Source organism: Typopeltis vanoorti, chromosome 3 (genome assembly GCF_054136105.1).
Source record: "Typopeltis vanoorti isolate ZY-2024b chromosome 3, IOZ_Tvanoo_1.0, whole genome shotgun sequence".
NCBI classification, from domain to species: domain Eukaryota; kingdom Metazoa; phylum Arthropoda; class Arachnida; order Uropygi; family Thelyphonidae; genus Typopeltis; species Typopeltis vanoorti.
Window position 1 is genome coordinate 72955159 of NC_143551.1, and position 17080 is coordinate 72972238.

At 37.2% G+C, this 17080-nt stretch overlaps 1 protein-coding gene across 4 annotated transcripts in view; it reads left to right on the forward strand.

Moving 5' to 3' along the window:
• LOC150108266 (atrial natriuretic peptide receptor 1-like) overlaps positions 1 to 17080 on the forward strand; it is a 352590-nt gene that overhangs the window by 254806 nt on the left and 80704 nt on the right. For all 4 annotated transcript variants that reach the window (XM_090415713.1, XM_090415714.1, XM_090415715.1 and 1 more), the window contains 3 exons: positions 5397 to 5565; positions 9509 to 9661; positions 9782 to 9905. In XM_090415713.1, coding sequence (XP_090271839.1) covers positions 5397 to 5565; positions 9509 to 9661; positions 9782 to 9905 — 446 coding nt within the window. The remainder of the gene's footprint in view (positions 1 to 5396; positions 5566 to 9508; positions 9662 to 9781; positions 9906 to 17080) is intronic.

Genomic DNA, 17080 nt, shown 5'->3' on the forward strand with positions numbered 1-17080 from the left:
AAAAATTTTGTACATACCTTGCTTTTGGTTTAAAGATGCCTTCTGAATCCAAACTTTTGCTGAAAGGTTGTTGTAAACAGGGGGGGGGAGAGGGAAAGAACATGGAGATGTGCGCTTGAGACACGGGAATTAAGTTTAGAAACCCGGGTTACTATTAATAATATATATATAAATATATATATTATTTTGTAGTGGGGAGAGGGAGGGGGGGGAACGAAGGGGAAGGGTATCCTATATGGAAACTGGGGAAAGGGTTTACAGGGTGTGGACCGTTTCAGTCATCGTCTGACCATCGTCAGAACTTTGTGGGAATGACTGTAGGGCTATGTCAAGGCCGCTAGTTGCATCTGCCAAATTTGGGCATTTTTTGTCGCTAAATGGCCGGGGGCGTGGCTTAATTTGTAAGTTTTGGAACGTCCGACATTCGGAAATTAGGTAGGGGCGGTGGACGTTGATAGAATTTCCATTGCATTTTATGACAATAGTTTCGGATATTCTAAGCATTGTTTCGTTTTCTTGTTTGTCAATGATTATGGCTTTGTCAATTTGGGGGACGTGTTTTAGTTCAAGGGCGTGAGCTGCAATTTCTGTCTTCCCTGTATTCAGTGTTTTGTTTTTCTTTTTGAATGAGTCTGCTGTAGTTTGCAAAGGCATTTGGAAGAATACCACAGGGAACTCTGTTGCAAATTAGAAAAAATGGGGATGGATATGACACTGGTGTTATGTGCATAAGAGGGTGGCTGCTGGACAGATATCAAAAAGTGGTTTATGGATGAGTAGAACTAGGTGAAATCAGGTGACCAGTGGTGTGCCACAAAGTTCAGTGCTAGGACCATTGCTGTTATTTTGTACATAAATGATATAGGAACTTACCTGAAAGGAAATATTCAGTTATTCATTGATGATGCAAAATTAGGTAGAGTAATAGTGAATCAAAGGGTTGTGGAAAACTTGCAGGATGATTTACATAAGCTGTCACTATTATTATTATTATCCAGGTATTTCCATGGAGTCAGAAGACTTATCATGGGAGATCCATTTATTCACACAATACCTATCATACTTCTCCTTAAACTTATTCACTGATGGAGCACCCATAAGCACCTCTGGCATCTATTCCACCCATTCACCATCTTCTAAGCAAAAAATGTAGTCCTAACACCCTTGCTGACTACACTCTTATACAAATTCCACTGTATCCACTTATTTTCTCCTTTCTTGTCATGTACTTTTTAATGTCATCCTTCCATAGTCATTCTTCTATTTACTTACATACAGTGAAAGAACTCCTTAGGGTTTCTTTTGGTCTCATCAGTTAGCTTTCTCTCACAGTTAGCTTTTGTCTCCCTTACCATACCTCCTTCCTCTTCTTACTTTGCCTTATTCTGCTCCTGAGCATGCTGATCATCTTTTTCTTTATAATTCCTCCACAACTTCTTCTTTTTGTGCAACTCCTGATTTGTCCTTCTAACTCCAGGTATACATTCAGATACTGATTTCTTTCATCATGCCTTGATGACCTCTCATGCACCAACAACATCTTTCCCCTCTGAATTCTTATGCTATTGCTATTTTTGCTGAAAGCTGTCTGCTCAGCTTGTCATAAGCATGTCAATTTTTTGTCATCATCATCATGCTTATCAAGGATTTAGGCCTAAAATGGCTTGTTCCAGCCTTAGAAGTTATCGTTGAATCTCTTTAGAGGATGTCCTGGTTTTCTTTTTCTTAGTGATTTGTAATTTCTGTTTTCACTCTTTTAACATGTTCCATCCACATTTCCATATATGAAATTATGAAAAAATTAACATGTTTAATTTTTTCATGTTCGAGGTTTAGAGGTGCAAGAGGAGAGTGTGTTCCACATACTGAGTACTCTGGATGTTAGTAAAGCTGTGGGACTGGATGGTATTTCACCACGAGTTTTGAGAGAATGTGCTAAGGAATTGACAGCACCTTTGACCTGGCTTTTCAATGAAAGTCTGGCTGTAGGAAAGGTGCCCATGGAATGGAAGGAAGGTAAGATAGTGCCATTGCATAAGGGTGGTAGCAGACTAGAAGTGTCTAATTATAGGCCAGTTTGTGTGTCATCAGTAGTTAGTAAGATCTTGGAGAAGTAGTGAGGGAGACCATATACAGCATTGGGCAGATGAGGGTAATGTTATCAGTGAGAGTCAACATGGATTTGTGAAGGGGCGCTCTTGTTTTAGCAATATGCTAGCCTTTTATGATAAAGTTACAAGAGCATTAGATGAGGGGAAAGGCATATACTGCCATTTTCCTAGACTTAGCAAAGGCATTTGACAGGGTGCCACATGATAAGCTAATATTCAAGTTGCAGCACATGGGTATGGATGTCAGATTGGTCAACTGGATTCAGGATTGGCTGTTCGATAGGTATCAGAGAGTTGTGTATGCTGGAGCAATATCAAAGAGGCAGAAGGTTACAAGTGGAGTTCCACAGGGCTCAGTACTGGGACCTATATCGTTTAAGCTTTATATCAATGACATTGTCCGTGGAGTGCAAGGGGATATTCAGTTTTTTGTGGATGATGCAAAGCTGGGAAGGGTTATTAGTAATAGTGCAGATGTGGTAGCCCTGCAAGAGGATTTGAATAAGCTAGATAGATGGGCAAATGAATGGGGGTTCAGTTTAATGCAGCAAAATGTAAGGTCTTGAGGTTTGGGACACATTGATGGGACACTGAATACGCTATGGGAGGAGTTAAAATGCAGGAAGTAGGAGAGACTAAAGATCTGGGTTTGATGGATAGAAACCTGAAATTTAGGGGACATATTGCAAAGGTAGTGAAGGTAATGCAGAAGATTGCTGCAATAATCAGAAGGACACAGACCTACAGAGATAAAATGGTTATCATTCCATTGTATAAGACTGATCAGACCACACTTACACTATTGTTCTAGATCTGGTCTCCAGGATTTGAAGGGAATAAATTAACTGTGGAAAGGCAGATAACAAAGATGGTGTCGGTACTGTACAATGTTAGTTATGAGGATTGGCTGTGGGAGTGTGGACTGCAGAGTTTGGTGGATAGAAGAAGGAGGGGTGATATGATTGAGACTTTTAAACTGTTGAGTTACAGGGTTGACACTGGGGAATTCTTTTGCTTGGTTGAACAGCAGGAAGGAGTCATGACAAGGGGCCATGCCTGGAAGTTACGAAAGGAAACTGTGAGAAAGAGGGTGAGGAGTGGTTTCTTTGCATGGAGGATGGTTGAACCATGGAATGCATTGTCTGATGGAGTGGTGAATGCGAGAACGGTCAATGCATTTAAGGAGTGGTATGATAGACTTTGTGTTTCCTAGGAGGGACCTCCCTCGATGAGTCTTGATAGACTTGTGTTTCTTAGAAAGGACCTCCCACGATGAGTCTTTTGACTCATGGAGGCCTGAATAATAATAATTATTATTTCCAGTTTTTCTTATAAACTTAATTTCAGCTGCTATAAATCTTCATTTCTCTTTTTATTTTATTCTCCAGATTTCACTTTCAATTTTAAGGTCAATTTTTTGTAATTCTACATATATCCCTTCTTAACAGAAAATTCTGCATGTCTGGCAGTCTCTGAATTCAAATGGTCATTTTCTCCAAGCGGAGGCAGCATAGCTTAGTTACTTAATTCTCTGATGAAGTGATCTGATCCAGCACTCTTGAAACATGTGTCCCTCTCCATTACATGTTGCCACAGGTAATTATCTCTCAGCAGCTGTATAAATTACATTTTCTTCCTTGCCTATGATTATTCCTCCACCCAATATGTTCTCATTAGTTGAAATCCACCATAATAATTACTCGACCTGTACATAATGTTAATTTGTGAGTGCATGTTATATACATTCTCCTAATGTACCTCATGGATTATAACAGTAGCCAATTGCATATTTAGTCCTAATGGTTTCTATTTCACACCAGATAGCCTCAAATGAACTCTCCTATGAATCCCTGTCACTTTCATGTACATCTACTCTCTTTGTCTTTAATTCCTCTGCTAAAATTAGCAACCTCTTCCCCCCCCCCCCCCACTCCATCCTGTTCCTTCTGTCCTATCTGAAGATACTAGATACTGTTTCCCTTTCATTTGATTCCTATGACCATATCATCCTCAGTCAAACACATCTCACTAATGCCTATAACTTTTGGCCAAGTTATTAACCAATATCCCAGAGTCCTCAACCTTATTTTAGATGCTTCTGGCATTATTATACATAAACTGAAATATCTCTTTCATCCCACAACCTCCCTTACACCTTGTGTTACTTAGCTGATTAAAGTTAAACTGAGGTGTTACGTTTTGCATCATGTAATCACTCTCCCACTTATAACTTCTAGACCTATGTTCACCTGCATCCTACCCCCCCTAAACATTTTAGTTTTCTCTGACTTTGAACTTCTGAACTCTCATTGAACAACACTTTCTCAAGACTGGGAAATAGATGATGGATATCAGTTTAATGTGGAGAAATGTAATGTAATGCATTTTGGGATAAATAGATTTCCAGCTGTGTACCATATTAATGGAACTGTACTCCAGGAAATAGATGAAGCTAGAGAGTGGTGGTAGACGGAGAGTTAAAGTTTAGAGGACATATTGCTAAAGTTTCTAAGATAACTCATAAGATTACTTGGATATAGAAGAACATACTAACAAGTAGAGATAAGGAAGTTATTATTCCTCTTTATAGTCCTTCATGTGTCCTACTCAGCTGTAGTCTCCTGCATTTCTTTGGGATGAGGAAATGGTGGAGAAGATTCAGAGGTGAGCAAACAAGATAGTGAGTGGTCTATGGAATATTCTCTATGAGGATAGATTGTGTGTGTGTGTGTGTGTGTGTGTGTGTGTGTGTGTGTGTGTGTGTGTGTGTGTGTGTGTGTGTGTGTGTGTGTGGACTGAGGATGATATGGTCATGGGAATCAAATGAAAGGGAAATAGTATCTAGTATCTTCAGATACAACATCAACATTTGGTATGAAGCGAAAACGTAGGAATATGATAAAATTTAATTTACTTAAATTATTAATTTAATATTAATAATTTAAGTAAATTATTAATATTAAAGTTTATACTTGGTATTCAAGTATAAATACCAAGTATAAACTTTAATATTAATAATTTTTAAGAAGAATAATCTTTAAATACCAAATTTCTATAAAATCTACCCATCCAGTCTTGGAATAACTTTAGTATAGACAGAACTGTGCATAACTTGCATATGGAAATAATACTAATACTAAAATGAATCTTACTGGTAGTTACATATCTTGCAAAATGCACCAAAAAAGGAAATATTTTGAATTTGTAACTGAAAATTTTGCCAGTAAATAAACTATCCCACATAGCTTGTGGAACAATTACTGATTATAATGATATTTCTTTTAGATATTTTACTGCGTGTCAAAGGTTATTCAAAACCCATTTTTCGACCAGTTATACAAAAGGGTTCATGCATCAAAGAACTTCATACATTGATAGAAAGATGTTGGGCAGAAGATCCCAGTGACAGGCCAGAATTCAGTGTCATTAAAGCTGAAATGAGAATCATCAACAGGTATGATTATATATGAATGTATATCCATATATTAAACTGTTGATTCCCAGATGGTATATGTCACAATTAGGATATTACAGAATGTTTCAAAGAAGCTCATTTTCCCCCCCTCAAATAATATCTTTATTGTTTACATATCCATATCTAGAGCCAAATGAATATTAATTATTTAGTTAACTATATGAATGAAAGGTCTTCATTGAATTGAATAGCCTCAGATCAAATCTTTTCTGCCAGCATCAGAAACAAACAAACAAACAAACAAAAAACGCCACTCATAACCTAAGTTGGCAATTATCTTCTTCTTCTTCTTCTTCGTCTATGATCTCTTGTGCTTTTAAGCGTTGAGATATTGCCAAAGAGATTTCCATGCTGTCCTGTGTAAGGCTTTTTTTGTTTCTTTCCAGTTAATTCCCTTCTTTTCCAATTTTTCTTTAATTTCCTTTTGCCAACCTTTCCAATGTTTTAATGGGTGAAATTTTAAGGTGTGTAGGGGGGGGGGGATTAGCCTTCAGCACCCGAGTCTGGTGGTGAGGCTGCCACCTTCGAGACCCCCAGACCGGCCTATGAGAGAAGTGCTATCCTGTTGGTCCATGGGAGGTATTTTATTTCCCTTCTACCCTTCATAGTAAACTATAATGAACATTCCCTGATCTGCCACCAGGGGATATGTCTGATGGGGGTTACAGGTGTTCCCACATGGGTAATATGGCCTAAAATTACAGTGGCCTAAAAATCCTGGATGATTGAGTAGATAGGTTATCGTGAAGTATCTACTTTCCAGACTCCTTTTTTTGAATGTTTTCTCTAAATTGCTTCACATAAAGATCTTAAAACCTCAAAGTAACACTTCTTGTTGATCGTTTGTCCCATTAGAACTTCCATATTCTTGGTGCACAGTACATTTATAATAAAAATCAAGGAGTCTCATCTCAGAAGTGGTGTCCATTGGCTTTGCTATAGAATCTGAAGTCAGCTATTCTGTTTGTATAAGAATGCCAGAAGTATCTGAAATAAGAGTAAATAAATTGTTGCATTGATTGAGTTCATTCATCCAAAAATTGTTGGAATAAGTGAGGCATGGTTGGATGAGGAAGACATCCTGAAAATAATAGAGATAAAAGATATGTCTTTTATGAAGACACTCAAGGCAAAAAAAGGAGGAGGAGGAGCGCTGATGGTAGCAAAGGAGTTATGTCCATTCAGTGACTAGTCAAGATGGAGATGCAAGTGGTAGTGGTTATGAGGCAGTAGGGTGTGAGGTAAAGGTGGATAGGATAAAATATATAGTTAGGTGTTGCTATAGACCTGATAATGTAGAGGGCAGTGAGAAAAAAAATATGTAGGCAAATTAGCCTGAAAAATAAGAAAATAATGAGCATTATATAGGGTAAATTTAATTAATTATGGTAATACATGTTGGGATGAAGCAATTGTATCTGAGTGCAAAGGGAATGAATTTCAGCAGATTTTTGAGAGATTTTTTTACATAGCTACCTAAGGCAGTATGTAACAGATGGCACATATGGACCGGATCAAGGATCTTGGATTTGATCATCTCATCAGAAGATGCTATTATAAATTAGGTATTGAATTTTCATCAGTGGTGGTAGTGGCCAGCCATATAAGGACTTCTGTGAGAAAGAACTACTATACATAGAATGATAAGGCAGGTGGTTACAACAAGCTCTGAAGACGGCTAGCAGCTATACCATGGAATGAGGAATTGGATGAGAAGGAGATTAATGTTGCTTGGGCTGAATTCAAAAGCCATCATGCAGAACCAATATCTGAATGTATTCCAGAGGTCAAGTGTTTAAATAAGCAAAGTGTAAAAATGGTAAACTGAAGAGGTTAGACATGCATCTGGAAGAAAAAGGCATTAAGGAGGAAGCACAGGACAAGTTGCAGTAATCAGTTCTATGAGGAGTACAAAGTTCAGATGAGAAAGGTGACTCACTTGCTAATGGTAGAAAAAGTGCAGTATAAGCTAATGAGGCCAAAAGAAATTCACAGAGTTCTTTTGATATGTTGCAGTAGAAGAAAGAGTGATTATGGAAGGATGATGTTGATTAGTGAAAATAAAATGATAACTACTGCAGAGGATATAGTCGAAATATTAAATGAACAGTTCATAAAGGTATTTTATCCTTGCGAATGTGACATTATGCAGCGCTTCAGTGTGCTGGCAAGGGGAAAGGAGGCAGTGATGGTGAGTTACAGGAGGTATATGAAGAATTGAATAAACTGGATGTGAATAAGTCTGTAGGGCTTGATGATATATATACCACATGTTTTGAAAGAATGATTCAGGGAATTAACAACAGCATACCTTTTTAACTAAGTCTTAGATTGGGTCAAGTTCCAAAGGAGTGGAAAGAGAGCAAAATTGTTCCCCTTCATAAGGGAGGCGATGACACTCAGGCTTTGAATTATAGGACAATTTTGTGTTTGGAGTTGTGGTTAAATTGTTAGGACTAGAATGATAACTGCAATAATGTCTTTGAAGAAAAGCATGAGTTTGTTAAAGGAAGATCATGTTTTAGTAGTCTGCTTATTTATTATAACAAGATGACAAATGCTTTGTACAAAGGAGATGCATATGCAATGGTATATTTAGATTTTGCAAAGGCCTTTGATAAATTAGCACATGACAAGCTGGTAATTAAATCAGATTGGTTGAGGTTGAATGGTAGATTAGTGTGTTGGATTGGAGATTCGTTGTCTGATAGGTATCAGCAATTTGTGTATAGGGAGCAATACTACAGAAAAAGAAAGTTACTAATGGTGTGCCCTCCAAGGGTTCTGTTTTGGGGCCATTGCTATTTAAATTGTATGCTAATAATATTTAGGGCGATATGAGTATTATATACTGTTGTTTGCAGATGATGAGAAATTGGAACGAACCAAGCAGATGTTGTTGCTTGCAAGAAGACTTGAATAGACTGGCTGTATGAGCAAGGGAGTTAGCTGCAAAGTGCAAGGTTTTAAAATTCATGAAGCACAGTTGGAATGCAGATTATATATTGGGGAGATGTTGGAAATAAGGGATCTTGAAGTGATGGTGGAAAAAAGATCTCAGGTTTCAGGAATGCATTTCTAAAATTGTGGCAACAGCGTAGTGGATTATGGCAATAATTCAGAGGACACTGACATAGATAAGTATGGATGCTCTTGTTCCATTGCATAAAACTTTGGTTATTCCACATATGGACTATTGTGCACAGATTTGGTCACTTAGTTTTTAAAAGAATGAAGTGATATTGGAAAAGGTTTAGAGATGATTGACTATGGCAGTTGGCAGTCTCTGGAGTGTTGAGTATGAGGACAGATTAAAGGAATGGAATTTCAGTCTGGTAGATAGGAGGAGGGAGGGGGGTAAAATATGATTGAGGCTTAAAAGATGGTAAGGGGTTATTACAAGAACAATGTGAATAACGGGGGTGCATAAGTAAGGTGTAATCAGGGGGATAAGGAGAAAGTTTATAACTGGAATATATAACTGGAAATATTTCTGTCTTATTATTGCTTTTATGCAGTGCCACTATTTTGCCTTCCTTGCACTTTTTTGTTCCTCCCTATATAAGTAATATAATGAAAATGCAATTTTTGGTAATGAAATTCATGTGCCATTGGGTGGGGGAGGGATTACTCATGTGGCCATGACATTTAAGAATCTGCCAAGCATTTCCATGTAACGATAGTCTGTTGCAGAGAAATACTGTTCCCAGAGATGGTGTGGGAAACTATTGAGAATTCAGAGGACTGATTTCTCTAGATGTTAGTTGAATTATTGCATTCTATGTAATTTCTATGATCTGCTTACTATCACTTACTTTTAGGCTTAATCAGTGAACCAAGATTCTTGCAACTGTACTGTTTACTGTCTTTAGTTTTCTTGTTACTCTATTTAGAAGGTTTTATTTTTGTTTCTTCTTTTCAGAGGTAGAAATGGAGAAGTAAATATCATGGACAACTTACTATCTAGAATGGAAAGATATGCTAATAATTTGGAAGTGCTCGTGGAACAAAGGACTGCAGCATTTCTGGAAGAAAAAAGGAAATCAGAAGAACTTCTTTATGAAGTTCTGCCAAGGTGAGAATTAAACAAAAATACTTTAAATTTTTGTTTACATGTAGGCATTTGCATAATCGTAGTTGATAGGCTCAATTACTTGATTCCTCCAAGACTTAAAGAGGTGATTTTTATTATTAGATCTGTAGCAGAACAGTTGAAGAGAGGAAAGTCTGTGGAACCCGAGCTGTATGATTGTGTTACCATTTATTTCAGTGATATTGTAGGTTTCACAGCAATGTCTTCAACCAGCGCTCCCATCCAGGTACGTAGTAGATAACCAACAACTTTCTTAAATAAGAACACACACACACACACACCCACACACATAAAAATATATTTAAAGAAAAGTTTGATACACCTAGAGTGTCTATAATTTATAACAGATCAAAAATAGTGCCACTTAACACATTGCTAATATTAATATTAAATGTTTACTTGGTATATTATTATTATATGACACCTTCAAGGAGTCCAAAGACTTATAGAGTGAGGACACATACTCTACAACTCTCCATCTCCACCACTCAATTCACCACCAACTACAGAGAACCGAATCATCTACACCAACACCATCTACTGCCCACTGCCACCACTAGTATTTTCACTGACAATCACAAACATCTATTCCCAGTGGGATTCGAACCTGCAGCCTTTTGGCTGGAGAGCAGATATGATAACCACTCAGCCAACCAAGCCAGCGTGTTGGTATACATGGTAGATTTTTTACTCTTACTATTATTACAGGCAACTCCAGGGAGTCCTTAGACTCATCGAGAGAGGCCCTAAGCATCATATCCACACAACTATTCAACATTCTCACAGTATCTATCATACCTTTGCTTTGAACTCATTCACTGTCATATCACCCACAACAGACTCTGGCAGCTTATTCCATTTACTCATTTACCACTCTAAAAGTAAAGAACCCAGTTCTAACACCCTTGCTAACCACACTCTTGCCCAGCTTCCATAGATGTCTCCTAGTTCTCCCACCACCAGTCCTGATCTCAAAAATATCCTCTGAATAAATCCTATAGAAACCCTTCAGCAATTTGAATGTCTCAATCATATCTCCCCTTTTCTGCCTATCAACCAATTTCTGCAACCCACAAATCTTCAACCTGTTCTCATAAGGTTCATTCCATAGACCTGCTATCATCTTGGTCACTTGCCTCTGGATCCTCTCCAGCCATCACTGTGTTATAAAACTTGAGCAAGTTATTGAGGCATGATCTACCCATCACAAAGCCATGCTGTCCCCCATACAGTATCTCATTTTCATCAATCCATTCCTGTATTTTTCCCTTGACTCCTTTCTCCAAGACCTTGACAATGACTCCTGATATGCTGATTGGTCGGTAATTTGCAACAGTAGTCTTGGATCCTCCTTTATGCAATGGAACTATTTTCCCCTCTTTCCACACCTTCGGGACTAAACCAGACCCGAGACTCAGATTAAACAACATGGTCAACGGCACTGATAATTCTTTAGCCGCTTCATGTAAGACCCATGCCGGTATACAATCCAATCGCACAGATGTATTCACATTAAGGTTAATAGACTATTCCCCTCCACTTCATTCATCACAATTCCTGTATAAACTAATGGTTCCTTCATTCTTTCAGTGTCACCACCTGGATGATATACTCTTGCAAAGTGCTCACTCAGTAATTCCACTATATCGACTAATTCAGTTAACTCCTTACCATCGGCATTCCTTAAAATCATTCTGTCGTGTACAGTTTTTTTTTTTTTTGCTTGCAGCATATTTAGAGAACTGTTTGGGATTCTCTTTAGCTTGCATAGCTAGTTTCCTTTCATAATCCGCTTTTGCTTTTCTTACCACACTCGTTACCCTTCTGGCCTGCGCTTTATACCTTTCGTGTGCCTGCAGGTTGCCTTTCTCTTTAAATTCCCTCCACAGTTGTTTCTTTTTTTTTGCAGCTCAAGCTTAATGGTGTTATTCATTCATTTAACCCCTACTTGTTTTACTATTCGGACCCTAGGTTTACAATCAGCCATAACCTCCTGTAAATGCTCCTTGACCACTTCCCATGCTCTATCGACATCCAGCCCTTGCAGTTTTACATGCCATGGGACTGAACCAAGCAATCTCCTAAGCTTGTCGTACTTACCAGCATGGTAATTCTGCATATACCCTGTCTTAATCGAAAATTTCACACATTTAGCCACCTCCCAGGTCAAGACCTTATGATCACTCTCACCAATAGGTGGCAACATAGTCATATTCATTACAGTAAAATTCTCAGATACTATTACCAGCTGAAGCACTCTCAAACCCCCTAGTATTTTCTATTACATGCTGTCTCAGATAGTTATCCCTTAATAATTGAATAAAATCCAGTTCCTTCCTCACATGTGTCCAATCAATGTTACCATAATTGAAATCCCCATAATAATTACCCTCCTTCCACTCATTTCATCAATTTGTTTATGCATACTATCACCACCATCTATGACATCACCTGGTCTATTGCAGCACCCAACTGTATTTTTTGTTCTGCTAGTCTCAATCTCACACCAAATAGCCTCAAATGAGCTCTTTTCACTATCCTGCAATACAACTTCAATTCTCCTTGGCTGCAGTTCATCAGCTATCATCAATAACACTCCTCCCCTATTTGTATATGCCTGATGGATTGCATTTAAATGGTTTTGGAGTTGGGTGTTTAGAGAGTGTTGTTTAGTTATGTAGATACATTTCAACATCCCACTGTACCCACAATTATCCCGGTGCAATGTCACCACCAACCCATTTGAATTGGAAAGCTGTGAAATTCAAAGTTTGGGAGTGCAAAACCAGGGAAACTAGAGATATTAGGAAGGATGCAATTTGGGCATGTGTCTGGCCACCCCTCTGAATAAATAAGTTAAGTGTGTGTGTGCAAAAATGATTATGCAATACTAAATTGATTTCACAGCTTTCCAATTCAAAAGGGTTGGTGGTGACATTGCATAGGGATAATTGTGGGTACAGTGGGATGTTGAAAAATGCAAGAAATATCAGGAATAAGGGAGAGGAGATTTTGGCATTGTCAGCTCTACTTGTCAGGAACCATATCATCCTCCATCAATCAGGAGGATGATATGGTTACAGTGATGGAATGTAAGGGGAATTGTGTGTTCAGGAGGAAATGGGACAGGAGGTATGGTATTGCTGATGATGGCTGAGGAATTAAAACCAGCAAAATTAGAAGTTAAAGATGATTTTAGGTCGGGGGAAGGTTCATTTGAGGCTTTCTGCTATGATATAGAGGCCAGTAGGACAAAATATGTTACCATATATTGGCAGATTAACACAATGAGTGCAGTTGTTGTTTAAGTTTTTCCAACAACTGCAAGGATATACTATAAATTACATACTTGGTTTCATCCTTTATCCAAGTGTAAGCAAACAAAGTTGCACTTGATGTACTTTCAGGACTTGGGCAACTCATATATAGAAGCTAATGACTTCACATCATTTGTCTTAGTATCCCATAAAGCAAAGCACATATCCTTACAGACATGTATAATGCTATCATTATGCATTATGAGAAGGGTCACTACCCAGTCTGGTTTCAAGCTTTATTGAGATCTCATCAGTGGGACCCAGAGGTGATACTAAGGTTGAAGTAATGCAGAAGTCATATTTTCATATACAGGTAGCCAAAAGTTGTCACAACTTATTATTAAAATATCCTGGATTAGAGATAGTTGTTGGAAGTTTTTTCACTTGGTTATACTATAAATTAAAGATACCAAGAAATTATATGCTTGGTTTAACATGTTCATTGCCAAACACGCGATATCGCGCGATGCGAGTTCTCACCAAACAGCCGATCACCCGTTATCGCGTGGACGTCGTTAACTAAATAAAAAAAAAAAAAAAGTTGGCCACCACACGAAATTCCAATTTTCAGCTTGACAATGAACGATATCGCGCGATCACGCGATGCGAGTTCTCACCAAACGGCCAGTCACGCGTTATCGCGTGGACGTCGCTAACTAAATAAAAAAATAAAAAAAATTTGGCCACCACACGAAATTCCAATTTTCAGCTTGGCAACGAAAGTGTTAATCCTTTATCCAAGTAAAAGCAAACAAAGTTTGCACCTGAAGTATTTTCAGGACTAGAGCAACTCGTATATAGATGCCAATGATTTCACATCACTTGCTTAGTATTCCATAATGCGAAGCACATATCCTAATTATATATATCATAAGGATATGGGTTTTGCGTTATGGGATACTAAGGCGAGTGATGTGAAGTAATTAGCTTCTATATACTAGTTACCCCAATCCTGAAAATACTTCAGGTGCAAACTTTGTTTGCTTACACTTGGATAAGTGCCTCCATAGTACAATTGGAAGAACAACAGTTCATTGCAGACTTGATTGGAAAAGGTTGGATTCTTGTTATGATGGGACGAATCTTTATGTGGGCTTTTTCAGTTGAAGGTGAGTTAGGCGATCCCATATGGAGGTAGTAGGGTTTTTTTCTCCCATAAACTTGGGTTTTTCATCCCACATACAGACAAATTGGTCCTTCAGAACATGCACAAATTTACAGACAAAAAATAATAGTTGTGGTTGTGGGCAGTAGATGGTGTCGATGTAGATGATAATAGTAGAGTTTAGGTGTAGTTGGTGGATGGAGAGTTGTGGAGTGGGTGTCCACCCTCGATGAGTGCTGGTACTCCTTAGAGGTGGCACAAAATAATAATAATAATAAAGGGTTAAACCCAGTATGTAATTTCTTGGTATCTTTAATTTATAGTGTAACCAAGTGGAAAAACTTCCAACAACTATCTCTAATCCAGAGTATTGTAATAATAAGTTATGACACCTTTTGGCTACTCATATATGAAAATACGACTTCTGCATTATGTCAATCTTAGTATCAACCTCTGGGTCTGGCTCCCACGGATGAGACCTCAATAAAGGTTGTAACCTTTATTGAGGTTCCTACAGATGTGTGCTTTGCATTATGGGATACTAAGCAAGTGATGTGAAATCATTAGCTTCTATATATGAGTTGCCCCAGTCCTGAAGATACAACCAATTCTCCATTTGCACGGTAGATTGGTTCCATAAAAAAAAAAAAAAAAAGGATACAGTGCATATGAAAAAATGGAAGAATGATTTCAGATGTGAAAACCTGATACAAACTATAAGTTATTTTCAAACAAAACATATGAAAATTGAATAAAATTCTATTGAATTTTAATGGAATATTTTTTATTTTAAATATTTATTTAAAGTATATATGCACATATATCTTTCTTAAAGAAAATAGTGTGTGTCACTAATAAGACAGAAATTCAAAAAAGGCCCAAATACACCCATGCATATGGTTATTAGTTAAATTTTATTTGCTGTCACTTTCTGACAGTAGCTGCATTCTTTTGTGTGAGGCTGGAATTAAATTACTTCCATCACTTTGAAACACTTTGGCCATCCTGTTCATATTGCAATGGTGACACATTTTCTTTAGTAAAAGGAATTAAATTATCACTAATTTCCAATAATTCTGAAGGTTGATTTAAAAAAAATTTTTTTTTTTTTAATTTCGTTTAAACTGTTCAGCTTGTTCAGTATTTGGATCATGTGTAAGAAAATGACTTTGAAATTTACTAGGCCATTTGAAGCCCTTCTTTAATTAATCCTGTAGTGAGTGGATCTCTTCATTATCATCATCACTTTTTTCTTTTTCATCGAGATTCTCAAGAACAGCTTCTATTATTTTGTCATCACTAACAGCCTTGTCATCCATCAATTCTTTAATATCTGCAGACAGCAAATCATCAAATCTTTTTCTGCCAACTTCATGTGCTAATCTGATGAGATTGGGACATTCAGTTGTATGCAGAGATGCAGGGTTTTTCTTTTTCACGCAGTCTGGCCAAGTAGCTTTCCAGCACGCATTTAAAGTTGATGGTTTCAATTCTGATAATGCCAACTTAGCAAGTTTGATGCAATCCAAAATAGAAAATTTCTTCCACACATCAATAAGTGTCAGTAAATTATCCTTATCTAGTTTATCCAAAATATATTGGAATGTTCTTCTTATGTAGTAAGTTTTGAAGGTAGCAATCACACCCTGGTCTAGTGGTTGTATTAGGTGACGGATAACAAAATTCCATATTCGGGTGTTCTAAAACAGGATGGCCAGGCACATTGTCTATAATCAATAAAACTTTAAAGTTCAGATTTTTTTCCATCAAATAGCATTTAACTTCTGGAACAAAACATTGATGGAACCATTCATTAAAAATTTATTTTGTAACCCAACATTTTTGTTTGCCTTCCGGTGCACTGGTAACGTGTTAAAATCCACACCTTTCATTGCCCACTGTCTTAGGGATTGATTAATGAGATATGGTTTTAATGTATAATCTCCTGAAGCATTGCTGTAAATAATAGTCACATAATCCTTTGCTGCTTTAAAGCCACCAATACTTTTTTGCGATTTCGCTATATAAGTTCTGTTGGCATTTTTTTCCAAAAAAAGGCCAGTCTCATCTGTGTTCCAAACTTGATCAGAAGTGTAGCCACCATTTTCAATATTAATCGTTCTCATGGTAGCTTTAACCTTCTCCAGCTGCTAAATGATCTAAAATTTGGATCTTAGTTTCTAAAGAAATAGCTTTTCTTTTCTTCTTCTGTCTAACTGAAGAAGGTTAATGGGATAATGTTACAAAAATCTCTGAAAATAATCAATAATTAATTTTACTAATTTGATATTATGCATACAAAACTTCAAAATTTAATACATACTTGTATAACTCTATTGCACGAACAAAACCTTCATGAACCACAATTGTCTACATTCTGTAGCATAGAGTAATCCCTGATATTTAAAACATCAAGGCGGGTTCCCCCAAAATTCAAGTTTAAGTACATATATACCATTCTAAGAAATTATAATTATAATGGAAATACCCTTTTTAACAGAACTGAATTCAAACAGAAATTTTTAAAATAAGCACCATTTGAACTGTGTCAAATCAAAATATACTGTTTGAAATAATGTGGGATTTAATATCCCCTTAATTTAAATAAAATATACTGTGTAAAAAGAGAATTACTTTTGTTTGCTAAACCATGTTATTTCAAAATTGTGTAAAAAAAAAACATGTAAAAAGAGAATTAGCTGTACTTCAGGTGCAAACTTTGTTTGCTTACACTTGGATAAAGGATTAAACCAAGTATATAATTTCTTGGTATCTTTAATTTACAATGAGTGCAGGCCAAGCGGTCATTATGGATGACTTTAACTATGGGGGGGGGGGACATGAATTTGGAAGGAAGAAGGGAGGCATGGCAAGATGGAATGGAGTTTATAACAGTTGCTAAGGGATAATTACCTGAAACAACATGTCACAGAGGGGGGACAGGGTATTGAATCTGATAATAGCATCAGAAAATACATC